Below are 13,254 nucleotides of genomic sequence, written 5' to 3'. Positions count from 1 at the left end.
GGGGAATGTATGTTCTGGCGCAGCCGCGCGCGCACATGCCACATTCAACCACAACAAATCCCTGCTCATCCAGTGCTGAGCCATGGTTATCCAGTACCATCCAAGACCAAGCAGTGCCTATCAATGGTTCATCCCTAATAATCAATGCATAGCCTAGTCCCTAATAATCATGCTGGCGTCATCAATGCTGCAAATGAGTCAAAAAATTTCTAGTGCAATTCCCTAAAAGTCTACGAACATCAAAGTATTTAGCAAATGAGTCAAAGGGGGAAATCCCTAGTGATGCTAATAATCAACGCATGTGCAGTCAAGACGTGTTAGTTTTTGACCCCTATGAAATCATCCGGGAATGAAAAATCTATACAATAAAGAAATGACACACACACTGTGAAACAATTACGTTATATCGCGAAAAGCCGTGGAGTTACGGGATATTACAAGTTAGGCAAGGCTGAATTGATTTCTTTTTTGGATGATATACCGAAGAGGCCACCTAGAAGGGTCGGACAACGAAAAACAGTCAGGTTTGTAATTATAGTACCAACGCCGGAGGGCATGGACATTTTTGAGAGACGGGAAATGTCGAAAAATCGTTCGATCGTGACACAACAAAGATGCGAGGATGGTACAACTGGCTAGTTGATGCTGTCCCAAGCCTATAAGGGATGGGGTTAAGAGAACCTATGCGGCCTTCAAACGTAGGGTGATGGATCTCTATAATACGACAGCTAATACGAGGCCTACACTTCATGATTAGGTCGAACAGGAGGCTGAGGAAGACTACATCGAGGATATCCAAAATCTATATGATCAACCGGGGCAAGATTTCACACCTCAGGAACATAAGCACGCACTACACAGGACCATTCGAAGCTTTCAAATTCCCAGTATAGGAGGAGCTGACGTAGACAGGTATATAAAGATGGTACGACCCGATGTGAAAACCTTGATTGAGGGGCAGGTAGTGGGCTCAGCAAAGAAACAGCTGTCCCTATGGATCATGTAGAAGAAGAGGACGACCTCGGAGGAGGCCAACGACGGGTACATTGAGGTGAAAACGGCGTTCAATAGTAATATGGCCTCAGTCTTCCAGGGTAGCGACGTAGACGACGTGCTGGACAGTATGTTTGCTCAAATCAAAACACATGTGGAGCATCCTGTGCTACCTCGGAGCGGCTTTACGATTAGTCGAATCCTACACCTTGATGTAGATTTCCATAATTTGTGGCTAACAAGGGGTTCATCATATATTGCAGCACCAAAATGGATAGTTTCCAAGAATGCCATCATTAACCCAAAAAATGGGAATGAGGAGTGTTTCAGGTGGGCTGTTATAGCATCCTTACACTATACCGAGGTGGAAAAAGATGCACAAAGAATCACTAAGCTGAGGCCCTACGTAGACCTATATAATTGGGAGGGTATAGAGTTTCCGACAAGCATCAAGAGCGAGATGAATAATAAGGCCATTGCAGTGAATGTCCTATACGTGACGGGAAAGAAGATTAATATACTGAGACGATCGGAGCACAGTGGACGTAGCAAGCAGGTGAACCTGCTGCTTATGACGGATGACAAAAAGACCCACTACACAGCTGTCAAAAGCCTATCGCGCCTCCTAGGTATTGAGACCTCGAAAAATACGGCAAAATGCACTTTTGCCTGAACTGCCTACAGGCCTTTCCTACAGTTAAATCGAGGGACAAGCACCATGGCTACTGCAAGGAACACGGGGCAGTTAAAATTACGATGCCAACAGAGGCTGAAAAATGGCTATACTATAGGGATGGCCAACAACAATTCAAAGTACCTTTTGCCATATATGCGGACTTCGAGAGTCTACTCATCCCGGTAGAGGATGCCAGGGAGACCAAGACTAAAAAGCTGAGTAAGCACGTACCATCTGGATGGTGTACACACTCAAAATTCGCCTATGGGGATGTACCGGATCCGCTAACAGTCTACAGGGGTGAGGACTGTATGACGAGGTTCGTGAACCACCTGGAGGATGAAGTTAAAAGACTATACAATACCTACCCGCAGCAACCCATGCTACCTCTAACAGAAGTCCTGAAAATAAAACATGACGAGGCATCGAAATGTCATATCTGCATGAAACCCTTTGACGGCTGCGAGTATAGCCGTAAAGTTCAGATCATTGCCACTATACGTGGCTGTATAGAGGTGCAGCGCACACGATCTACAACCTCAGATACACAATACCTAGCCATATCTCCGTCATCTTTCAGGGTACGACGCACACCTGTTTATCTTAGAATTGGGAGAGAAGTACGACACCCAGGACATTGGTTGTATAGCCGAAAATACCGATAAGTATATTATCTTCAACGTTAAAATCAAGGTACCCCTTGCAGGTATGGGGTACGGAGATGGCGAGAAGTACAAGACCATAGAGGTTAGGTTTATCGACCCTTGTCGATTCATGGCATCAAGCCTAGACAAATTGGCAAGCAGCCTCAACGATGAACAGTGCAAAAGTCTCCGCTGGTTTTTCAATGAGGATAACATGTTTCAACTCATGCGCAGGAAGGGCGTATACCCCTTCGAATACATGGACGGATGGCAAGAATTCAAGGAGTCGGAGCTACCCCCCCCCCCCCCCCAAGGAGGCCTTCTACAGCAAGCTGAATATGAAGGGGATCAGCGACAATGACTATACCTATGCGAAAAAGGTATGGAATTGTATCACTCCAGAGGGTGATAACGTTACTATGGGCGATTATCACGATGTGTACCTCAGCACAGACGTCCTGCTATTAGCCGACGTGTTTGAAACGTTTCGAGACGTGTGCTTGATAAACTATAAGCTTGATCCTGCACACTTTTACAGTGCAACTGTCTTGGCCTAGAAGGCGGCACTGAAATATACCGGGATAAGGCTAGAACTCCTTACAGACCCTGACATGCTCCTGATGTTCGAAAAAGGTATCCGGGGATGTATAACTCAGGCTGCACACCGGTATGCCAAGGCTAATAACAAGTACATGGGAGACCAATTCGATCCAGGGGTTGAATCATCCTACCAGCAGTATTTGGATGCTAATAACCTGTATGGCTGGGCGATGCGTCAAGATCTGCCAACAGATGGATTTAAATGGATCTCCAACGTTGAGGCATTCACCGAAAGGCGTCGAGGGGCTCGTTAGGGACAATGGGCATGGGTACATTTTTGAAGTTGATATCGACTATCCCGGGAGACTGCACGATAGGCATAATGAGTTGCCGTTCCTACCCGAACGCACGACGGTCCACAAGGTCGAGAGTTTGTTACCAAAGTTGGAAAACAAGCGAAAGTACGTTGTACACATTAGAGCCCTTTACGAGGCCATAAAACATGGGCTTGAGCTGAGGAAGGTACGCAGGGTCATCCAATTCAACCAGAAACCCTGACTTAGAGGGTATATAGATCACAACACGAGGCTGGGAACGGCCGCCAAAAACGAGTTTGAAATAGATTTCTACAGGCTAATGAATTTAAGCGTATTTGGCAAGACAATGGAGAACATTAGGAACCACCGCAACATCCAGCTGGTCACCAACGAGGATAAGTATATGAAACTCGTCATGAAACCAAATTTCAAGAGTGGAAGCAGGTTCGGCAAGCACCTCCTAGGCGTAGAGATGGCTAAAACTGAGGTCAAGATGAATAAGCCGGTGTATATAGGCCAGGCCATCCGGGACATGTCAAAGCTGGTCATGCAATAGTTCCACTATGACTATATGCAGCCCCAATATGGTAGCAAGTTGCGACTCTGTTACATGGACACAGCCTCCTTCGTTTACCACATTGGAACGGAAGACTTTTACCTATAATCCGAGACTCTATGACAGACCTTGGGATCCTTGTGTACTGTACCATTGGAAGGTGTTTAGCTCCGCTCCTGGTGGCAGGACACACGGCTAGACATATGGGCAAGAAAAGGGAGGATGATGCTGAGACTAAGGAAGACCCTCTATAGGATAAATGAGTGAAGAAAAACAAAAACAAGAAGAGAGAGTCATAACCAAGAAGAACGAGGGTCGTGTTGCCGCTGGCAAGAGACTTGCCAAATGGAACCAAAAGAACAAGGCCAACTTACATAAGAACGTGGGCAAAGGTTCTTCACCAGACGATCAAGAACCTGTCGCAGGTCCTAGCAAGACAACGGATGTATACATGTACGGCGTAGGGACCTTGGCCATGCTTGCCATAGGGGTTGGTATATGGTGGTATAAGTCCGGAAACAAATCTCAAAACACCACACCCGAGCCACAGCAGGGAAAACATAGCAAAACTCAGCCTCAGATTGACATTTTCAAGATGCATTGAATTTTTTCAAAAAATAACACTAAATAAATGACGACAAGCAACGTAACCCCGAAAGAAAAGGAGATCCTGGACATGCTATATGAAACTGTCGTGAACCTTAGTATCACCTTTGCCTATGCCATGGCGGGTAAGAAATTGTTGGGTATTTCACGCCCTTCTACAAAAATGGACACTAATGACGTCCTTAAGATGATGGCCTATTTTGCTGCAGGCTGGGCGAGCCGCGAGATGGCTGTCTCTAAGGGATGGATCCCTGCGAGTATCGTGCCGAAACCTAAATGAGCGCCTAGTGAAATTTCTATTTGCCCCTAGGCAAATAGAAATATGGAAGGAACCAAGTGCCAGAGATGTAAACGCCTTTTAACCCTAGACAATTCCAAGATCAAGGGCAATGGTGAAACTACAAAGACATGTATATGGTGCCTAACTGGAAAGAAAATGTCCCCCCTCTATATGAGCTCATGGCTATCTGTAGAGGTTATATTGAAGCCCAGTTTTCCGGGGGTATGACATGGGAAGATTATGAATTCCTGCACGTTCACCATAAGATACCGTTTAAGCATGTGGAAACTGGCAGGTCTCCGACGCTCGCCGAGCTTGCCAAGGCAATACACAAGGCGACTACCTGGATACTAAATGGAGATCAGGGCATGTTAAAAATGCAAGCACATTCTAACCCCAGACAAGTTTAGGATTAGGGGCAATACTAGGACGAAGAGTTGTATAGGTTGTCTGGATAAAGCGAAGAGGAAGAGGCGTACCAAAAACAAGGACCATGTTATCGAACACGAGGTAGACCCTCTTGCCATAGATATAGAAATTAGAGGGTTTCTACGGGATGAGAATTACCTGCTTTTGTATAACCTGCTCACATACGATATTATACCCCGGTACATTGAACTCATCGTGGCACCCTCCGAGAGCCAGGAAAAGGCACGGCTCGTCGAGAGGTACCGCAAGGTATTGCGATGCCTACAAGGAAAATTAATATATACTCCAGTACCCCTCGAATACCACACACAAAATACCAAGCTCTGTCCTGCCTGCCGGGGGTCTTTGGTGAATAATCATGGTGGTGTATTAATTTGTTCAAGCTGTTCCGCGATATACCCTAAAATTCACGACAGGAAGTGGAGCAACTACTAAATAAAATTTCAGACATTGTGAAGGAACCGTGCACGGCAATTTTCACAGGACCCACAAGCTGCAGCAAGACACAACGTGTTTTGGACCTACTGGAAAATGAGTATAGGACACACTATCACAATATAGTGATACTTTGCCCTACCTTACGGTAGACATACCTTGAGAGGGCCTCATTTTGGAAGGACCCTTACGTGTTCCTAATAGACCCCGGAAATGAGCTTTTTGAATGGATCAAAAAACAGTCGTCGTTACTGGCAGTCGAGGAGAGTCTCTTCATAGTTGACGACATGATATCTGACGAAAGCCTCGATAAGCGTCGGCAATCCCTAATTAAATAAGCCATTTCAGGTAGACATAGGAAGCATAATTTGTGGCAATTAACCCAATTGTATACAGCTCTCCCCAAGAAAATTCGTCGTCAAAAGAAGTAGGTCTTTCTCTGGTACCCTCACGAGCGCAGTGACATGAGGCTAATCGATGAGGAGACGAATTTAATACCCGATTGGGAAAATATCAAGACTGATCTGAAAAAATTCAAGCATGCATGCCTGTATGTGAAATTGGAACATCCTAGGACTTGGAAGATTCTCGAGTGACCACAACTTGTGTTTGTCATCAGAGTCAGAAGCGAGTCAATATGGAAGGAACCAAGAGCTGCCAAAAATGTAAATACTTTTTATCTATGGACAATTTTGGGATTAAGGGGAAAGGTCAACGGACAAAATGGTGCATATGTTGTTTGGATAAAAAGATACAGCAGCGTGCCAAAAACAAATGCCCCCATGAAAGTGTGATGGCATATTGCAAAGACTGCAAGGGTAGCCAGATTTGCAAATATGAAAGACGGAGGGAGCAGTGTAAAGATTGCGAGGGCAGTCAGATCTGCCACCATGAAAGACAGAGGGCCTATTGCAAAGACTGTAAGGGGAGTCAGTATTGCTACCATAAAAAACGGAGGCTGCGTTGCCCCATTTGCGATCCTGCTGGACATCTCGCTTCCGTTGTACGATGTCGAACCCACAAGGCCCTACAGGGAAACAAGGAGCTCAGCTCCCAGGAGTATCTTGGGTGTGATATATCCACGCTGCGGGTCCATATTGAGGCCCGGTTTGTTGAGGTCATGACCTAGGACAACCATGGGGAGTAGCACATTGATCATAAGATCCCGATTAAATATAGAGAGAATGGCAATCCCCCATCGCTTGCTGAGGTGGCAAAAAGGCTTCACTATTCCAACACTCAACCTACGTGGGCGGGTGAGAACATATCAAAAGGCAATCGATATATTACAGAATAGGAAGCCCACACCCAACCAAACACAATTTTAATACTCTTTTGTGGGAATTAAAATTATAATTTATGACCACGTTGAAATCCTCTGGCCTACGTTGCTATAATAGAAAGATGTCGTCGTAAGTTAAGTTCAACGCAGAGGCCATCGAGATCCTATCCAATAAGCAGGATGAACCTATGTTCAAACGTGCCAATATTGGTAGGATTTTGGGACTCGTTGATATTTGTCACATGTTTTCAGATATTGAGACTACGCCGCGCGCCGATCTTATAGGGGCAGGGGTTGGGAACCCACCACTAAATGAGGCCCAAAATAGGCATGACGCTTTCGTCACATTGGATCAGGCATTAGAAATTGTGCGTAGGTGAAAAAAGCCTAAAGCTGTAGGGCTAATCAAATGGCTTGCCCGGGGAGGTGTGAAAAAACTACAAGACGAACTTGAGAAGCAGCGCCAGGCCCTGGAGGACAGAGATATTGCCGTCGCTATACTCGAGGATGATCTAGACGGCAGAGATAGTCAGCTGATGGTACTCGGGGACGAACTTGAGGTACAGACTAAGGAAAATGCGAGACTTAAAGAAAGACATGTTCCACACCGATATCAATATGATACTGTGCTATATGTGGTTGATAAAAACGATCCTCACGAGCATGGAAAAAAAGTATACATAAGCACTATGTGATCCGATGCCCGCGTAGGCAACTCGGTGCAAGAATAAACACGTTAAAAGCAATGTACCCTAATATGACCACGAGGAAACCGGAATGCGATGACCCTAATGCAGTGCATGCCTGGTGCCGATTCAGGAACGATACCCTAGGCATTGAGAGATTTTACCTTTTACATTTCACGTTACCCGACGATGATACGCGGGATCTATTTGACGGAATGATTGACATTGATATGTCGTAGGCGACGCTGGTCCCCAGGGTGTGGACAGATCTGTCCACACCCAACCAAACACAATTTTTACTACTCTTGCGGGTAGTGAAAACTATAGGCAAAAGTGAGGAACCTCCCATGAGCCCCCTCTATTGACCAGTTTGGCTTCGAGATATAAGGTATTGAAATATCAAAAAGATGGAAGCATATGTACAAAAACAGCAATTTACAAGGGATTATGATATAAGAGTACCTGTGCTGCGATGTTGTATAAAGGCAGGATCAGTGACTGTTTATTGCCCTACCTGCATGGAAACTTTTAGGTATCGAAATGGGGAATACTATGAAGGGTTTGAATACCCTACGGACGACGATCTTTTACACAGGGTATGGTCAGGAAGGAAAGCATGGGGGTACATTCGCAAGAAGTGAGATCAACGGGGATCTAGAGACCGATATTTAAACCCTAGGACTTTATATTTTTTCTGTTAATGAGAACAAGTATGGGGCACTCTGTTACGAGGTCATCAAGGATAAAGGCTTGAAGCTATCGGATTTGGCAAATTTCCGATACTGGATAGACGTCTAGTCGATATTGATTTGGAGAATGAGTCTAATGTCATCAAAGGCATCGTTTATGGGTACCTGTTCTACACCCAACAATCTTTGGACTATGTAAGAGATCCGAATGAAGATGATTACAAGGATGATGCTTTGGTTGAAACAGATTTGGATGCCCTAGAGGAACGAATGAAGAACTATTAACATTCCTTGATATGCTCGGGCGGTATCTGGACATCTTCAGGAATAAGCATCAACTCTTCCGAGACGAAGCTCCTTTCAGGGCCGTCCGTTAAATAGTACAAAACGCGACTACCTGCTACTATACGGTCCAACCTGTAAGTATGTTTGCTCCAAAAGGTGTCAGTTGCGCGTCTTTTCGAGTCGCTATGTTCCTCCACCGGCTGTGGTAAATACAAGTACAAACCATCCTCAGGTAGGGGGCTTAACTCGGGATATTCTTCGATTCTCGCGGGCGGTATCTCATGCAGTTTGATGGCCTTGTTAGGTTTTATCTCAATCATGGCAGTCTTGCTGTTGTTTAAACTTTTTACGATAGTGTACAGGTGCTTGACCCAAATGGAGCTAGGCTCCCCAGAAACCAACTCTTATGCATCCTGGGGCTTGAAGAGTCATTCGGCGAGGACCTTGTTGTACGACTCTACAAAGGCTGTAAACGTATGATGGTATTTTGTAGTAGCCCGTTTAATCTCCACCCCTTGCCTTCTAGCAGCTTCGTTACATCTGACTTGAATTCGGAACCATTATCGCATTGAAAGGTTTTTCGGAAGTGTAAACGTCCTGCTTTATAAATATCTTGGATCATCCCGCGACCTCGCTGGCTTTCTTGGTTCTTAGGGGTCTGGCTACTTTGTACCTTGAGGCAACGTCAATCCCTGTCAGGATATATTTGTACGTATTGCCATACAACCGATCATGGGGTATGTACAACAGATCAGACTGGTGCATCTCATTAGGTCTTGTAATGGTAAAATGCGGATAATCAATACGTTTTGGGCCTTTGATGTGTCTCAGCCACAAGAGTTGCCTACTCAGCCAATGGGTTACTAGCTTTTTGGATAGACCGCTTTCCTTCGCGAGTAATTTGATAGCTTTGCACCCGGTCCAGAGATGTTCTGGCATGTAGTAAATTTGGCTTAATTTTTCCGCCTCCTCATCGGTAACACTATGTGATGCTTTTGACATGTCTTTATTATACATGTTAAAAGCGTTCTTACAAATACTTATATGCCGCGAAGCCTAGCAGAGACAATGAGCCAACAACGAAGAACAATTCCTCATCTTGTTGTTGCTTTGAAGGGGTGTAAAAATCTTTCAATTGTGGGGCCTTCTTGTCCAAAACAATGTAGTATCTGTACATACTATCGTCCAATTCTCTCAGGCTTTTACCAGCCTTTATTTGCAGTTCCCGTTGCTCAGCAAACCAATTTGGCTTGTCAATCTTGTATCCACTTTGCCTGGGCTGCTTGTAGTTGTTCCATGGTTTCATCGTGCCTCTTCCGCTCAGCCTCACCGTGTCTCGAGAGCTTGCTAAATAGAAAATTTGTAGCGGAGAATGCTAATGCATTTATAGCGGCACCTGCTACGAGTACAGCGATCGTTGTCATTTATTCGGAGACATATCGGTTGCCCTTCTTTGCAGTCTTTGCAGCAAGCCATCTGTTTTTCATGCTCGCAAATCTGACTGCCCTTACGGTCCTTACAATATGCCCTCCGTTTTCATGCTGGCATATATCTCTACCACCGCACTCTTTACATGGTAAAAGGCAATATTACAGCATTTAGCGCCCTAAGCACGAAGTTTACGCCGTTAAAAGACCATGGCGCAAAACAAAACGACTTGCGACGTTGTAGTTCATTGAGACTGGAAGAGCCAGACCAATCGCAACCTGCGCAGGCTCGTGGAAACTCGTGATTAACGTGTAAGGCCATTCTTAGGCGGTAGAAGACAATATTACAGCCTTTAGTGGCCTGTGCAGGTACTTGACGGCAATATAAGGCCATTTCTGAAAGGAAAACGACTTGGAACGTTGTAGTCCATTGATACTGAAAGGACTAGGCTCATCATAACCTGCGCAGGCTCGTGGAACCGCGTGATTTAAGTGTAAGGACTTAATTAGGCGACAAAAGACAATTTTTCGGATTTAAACGGCCTGTGCAAGTACTTGACAGTGCCATAACGCAATGGCGCCAAGAAAAACGATTTGAGACGTTGTAGCCCATTGAGACTAGAAGGACTAGACAAATGGCAACCTGCGCGGACACCTGGAACTACGTGATTTTTGTGTAAGGCCTTTATTGGGCCGCAAAAGGCCATATTACAGCATTTAGTGGCCTGTGCACGTAGTTGACGGTGATATAAGGGCATGACGCCAAGGAAAATAATTTGGGTCGCTTGAGTCCATTTAGACTGGAAGAACTAGGCCGATCATAACCTGCGCAGGCTCGTGGAACCTCATGATTTACGTGTAAAGACTTTATTAGGCGGTAAAAGGCAATATTAAAGATTTTAGTGGCGTGAACACGAAGTTCACGCTATTAGAAGGCCATGGCGCAAAAGAAAACAACTTGGGAAGTTGTAGTCCATTGAGACTGGAAGGACTAGACCGATCATAACCAGCGCAGGCTCGTGGAACTCGTGATTTACGTGTAAGGCATTTATTAGGTGGTAGAAGGCAATATTACAGCATTTGGCGGCCTGTGCACGTACTTGACGGTGATAAAAGGCCATCGCCGCAAGGAAAATGACTTGGAACATTGTAGACCATTGAGACTAAAAGGACTAGACCGTTGGCAATCTGTGCGCTCTCGTGGATTAACGTGATTTTTGTGAAAGGCCTTTATTAGGCCAAAAAAGGCCATATTACAGCATTTAGTGGCCTGTGAATGTACTTGACGGTGATATATGACGGTGATATAAGGCCATGGCGTCAAGGAAAACAACTTGGGACGTTGCAGTTCATTGAGGCTGGGAGGACTTGACTAATGGCAACTGCGTGGACACCTGGAAACACGTGATTTTTGTGTAACGGCTTAATTAGGCGGCAAAACGGCCATATTTCGGCCTTTAATTGCCTGTGCAAGTAGATGACAGTGCTATAACGCCATAGCGCCAAGGAAAACAACTTGGAGCGTTGTAATCCATTTGGACTGGAAGGACTAGACCAATGGCAACATACACATGCTCGTGGCATAATGTGATTTACGTGTAAGGACTTAATTAGGTGGCAAAAGGTTATATTACAGCCTTTAGCGCCTTTACACGTAGTTGACGGGGATATAAGGCCAAGGAATACAACTTGGGACGTTAGAGTCAATTGAGACTGAAAGGGCCAGACCGATCATAACCTGTGTAGGCTCGTGTAACTTCGTGATTTACGTGTAAGGCCTTTATTAGGCGGTAAAAGGCAATATTACAGGCTTTAGTAGCGTTCACGCAGTTAAAAGGCCATCGCGCAAAAGTAAACCACTTGGGACGTTGTAGTTCATTGAGGCTGGAAGGACTAGACCAATGGCAACCTGCGCGGATACGCTGAACCACGTCAATAACATGTAAGGACTTAATTAGGCCGCAAAAGGCGATATTACAGCTTTTAGCGGCCTGTGCATGTACGTGACAGTTATATAAGACCATGGCGCAAGGAAGATGACCTGGGACGTTGTAGTTCATTGAGGCTGGAAGGACTTGACCAGTGGCAAGGTGCGCGGACATCTGGAACCACGTGATTTTCGTGTAAGGCCTTTATTAGGCGGAAGAAGGCCATACTAAAGCCTTTAGTGGCCTATGCACGTACTTGACGGAGATATAAGGCCATCGCGCCAAGGAAAAAAACTTGGACGTTGTAGTCCATTGAGACTGGGAGGACTAGGCCGATCATAACTTACACAGGCTCCTGGAATTTCGTAACTTGCGTGTAAGGCCTTTATTAGGTGGTAGAAGGCTATAATACAGCCTTTAGCAACATGTGCACTTATTTGATGGTGATATAAGGCCATGGCGCCAAGGAACGCAACTTGGGATTTTGTAGTCCATTGAGACTGGAAGGACTAGACCAATGGCAACCTGTGCGGTCACCTGGAAACACGTGTTTACATGTAAGGACTTAATTCGGCGGCAAAAGGTCATATTATAGCCTTTAGCGGCTTTGCACGTAACTGACGGTGTTATAGGCCTATGGCGGCAAAGAAAACAACTTGGGACGTTGGGATCCATTGAGACTGGAAGGACTACACCATTGGTGACATGCGGATGTTCGTGGAATCACGTGATTTACGTTTAAGGACTAAATTATACGGCAAAAGGTCATATTACGGCCTTTAGCGTCTTTGCACGTAATTGACGGTGCTATTGGCCTATGGCGGGAAGGAAAACAACTTGGGACGTTGGGGTCTATTGAGACTGGAAGGACTACACCGATGGTGACATGTGGAGGTTCGTGGAATCACGAGATTTTCGTGTAACGTCTTTATTAGGCCGTAAGAGACCATAATACCGCCTTTTGAAGGCTATGCACGTAGTTGATGGTTATTATAAGGCCATGTCGGCGAGGGGAACGAGTTGCGACGCCGTAGGTTATTCAAATTGGAAGGACTTGGCCAACCATAACCTACACAGGCTCGTAGAATTTCGTTATTCACGTGTAAGGCCTTTATTAGGCGGTAGTAGGCAATATTACAGCCTTTAGCGGCCTGTGCTGGTAGTTCACTCTGCTAGAGGACCATGGTGCCAAGCAAAACGGCTTGGGACGTTGTAGTCCATTAAGACTGGAATTACTAGACCAATGGCAACCTGCGCAGATACCTGGAACCACGTGATTTACGTTTAACGTCTTTAGCTAGTGTAGGGATGGTTTATACCCAGGATTTTCCAAAAACTACGGTCAAACTCTCATAAAAAATATCATACAGAATTTCGCTTGTGACGTCACAACTTTTTGTCACGCCTCATTGTACAAAAATCTATTGATATGCATGAAAAAACCCCATCATGCGGTGCTTAGTCATGGTATTCAAGGGTAT

General features: G+C 45.3%; 1 protein-coding gene across 1 annotated transcript; it reads left to right on the top strand.

Moving 5' to 3' along the window:
* Positions 1-1,075: 1,075 nt before the first annotated feature.
* On the top strand, positions 1,076-2,870 carry LOC130636929 (uncharacterized). The gene is made up of 4 exons (XM_057446779.1): positions 1,076-1,622; positions 1,691-2,176; positions 2,250-2,498; positions 2,716-2,870. The coding sequence occupies exons 1-4, from the start codon at positions 1,076-1,078 to the stop codon at positions 2,868-2,870; spliced, it is 1,437 nt and encodes a 478-aa protein (XP_057302762.1).
* The last annotated feature ends 10,384 nt before the right edge of the window (positions 2,871-13,254 follow it).

The sequence above is a fragment of the Hydractinia symbiolongicarpus genome, chromosome 3 (genome assembly GCF_029227915.1).
Source record: "Hydractinia symbiolongicarpus strain clone_291-10 chromosome 3, HSymV2.1, whole genome shotgun sequence".
Classification (NCBI taxonomy): domain Eukaryota; kingdom Metazoa; phylum Cnidaria; class Hydrozoa; order Anthoathecata; family Hydractiniidae; genus Hydractinia; species Hydractinia symbiolongicarpus.
The sequence above is the reverse complement of the archived record's forward strand: the minus strand, read 5'-3'. Positions and strand labels throughout refer to the sequence as shown.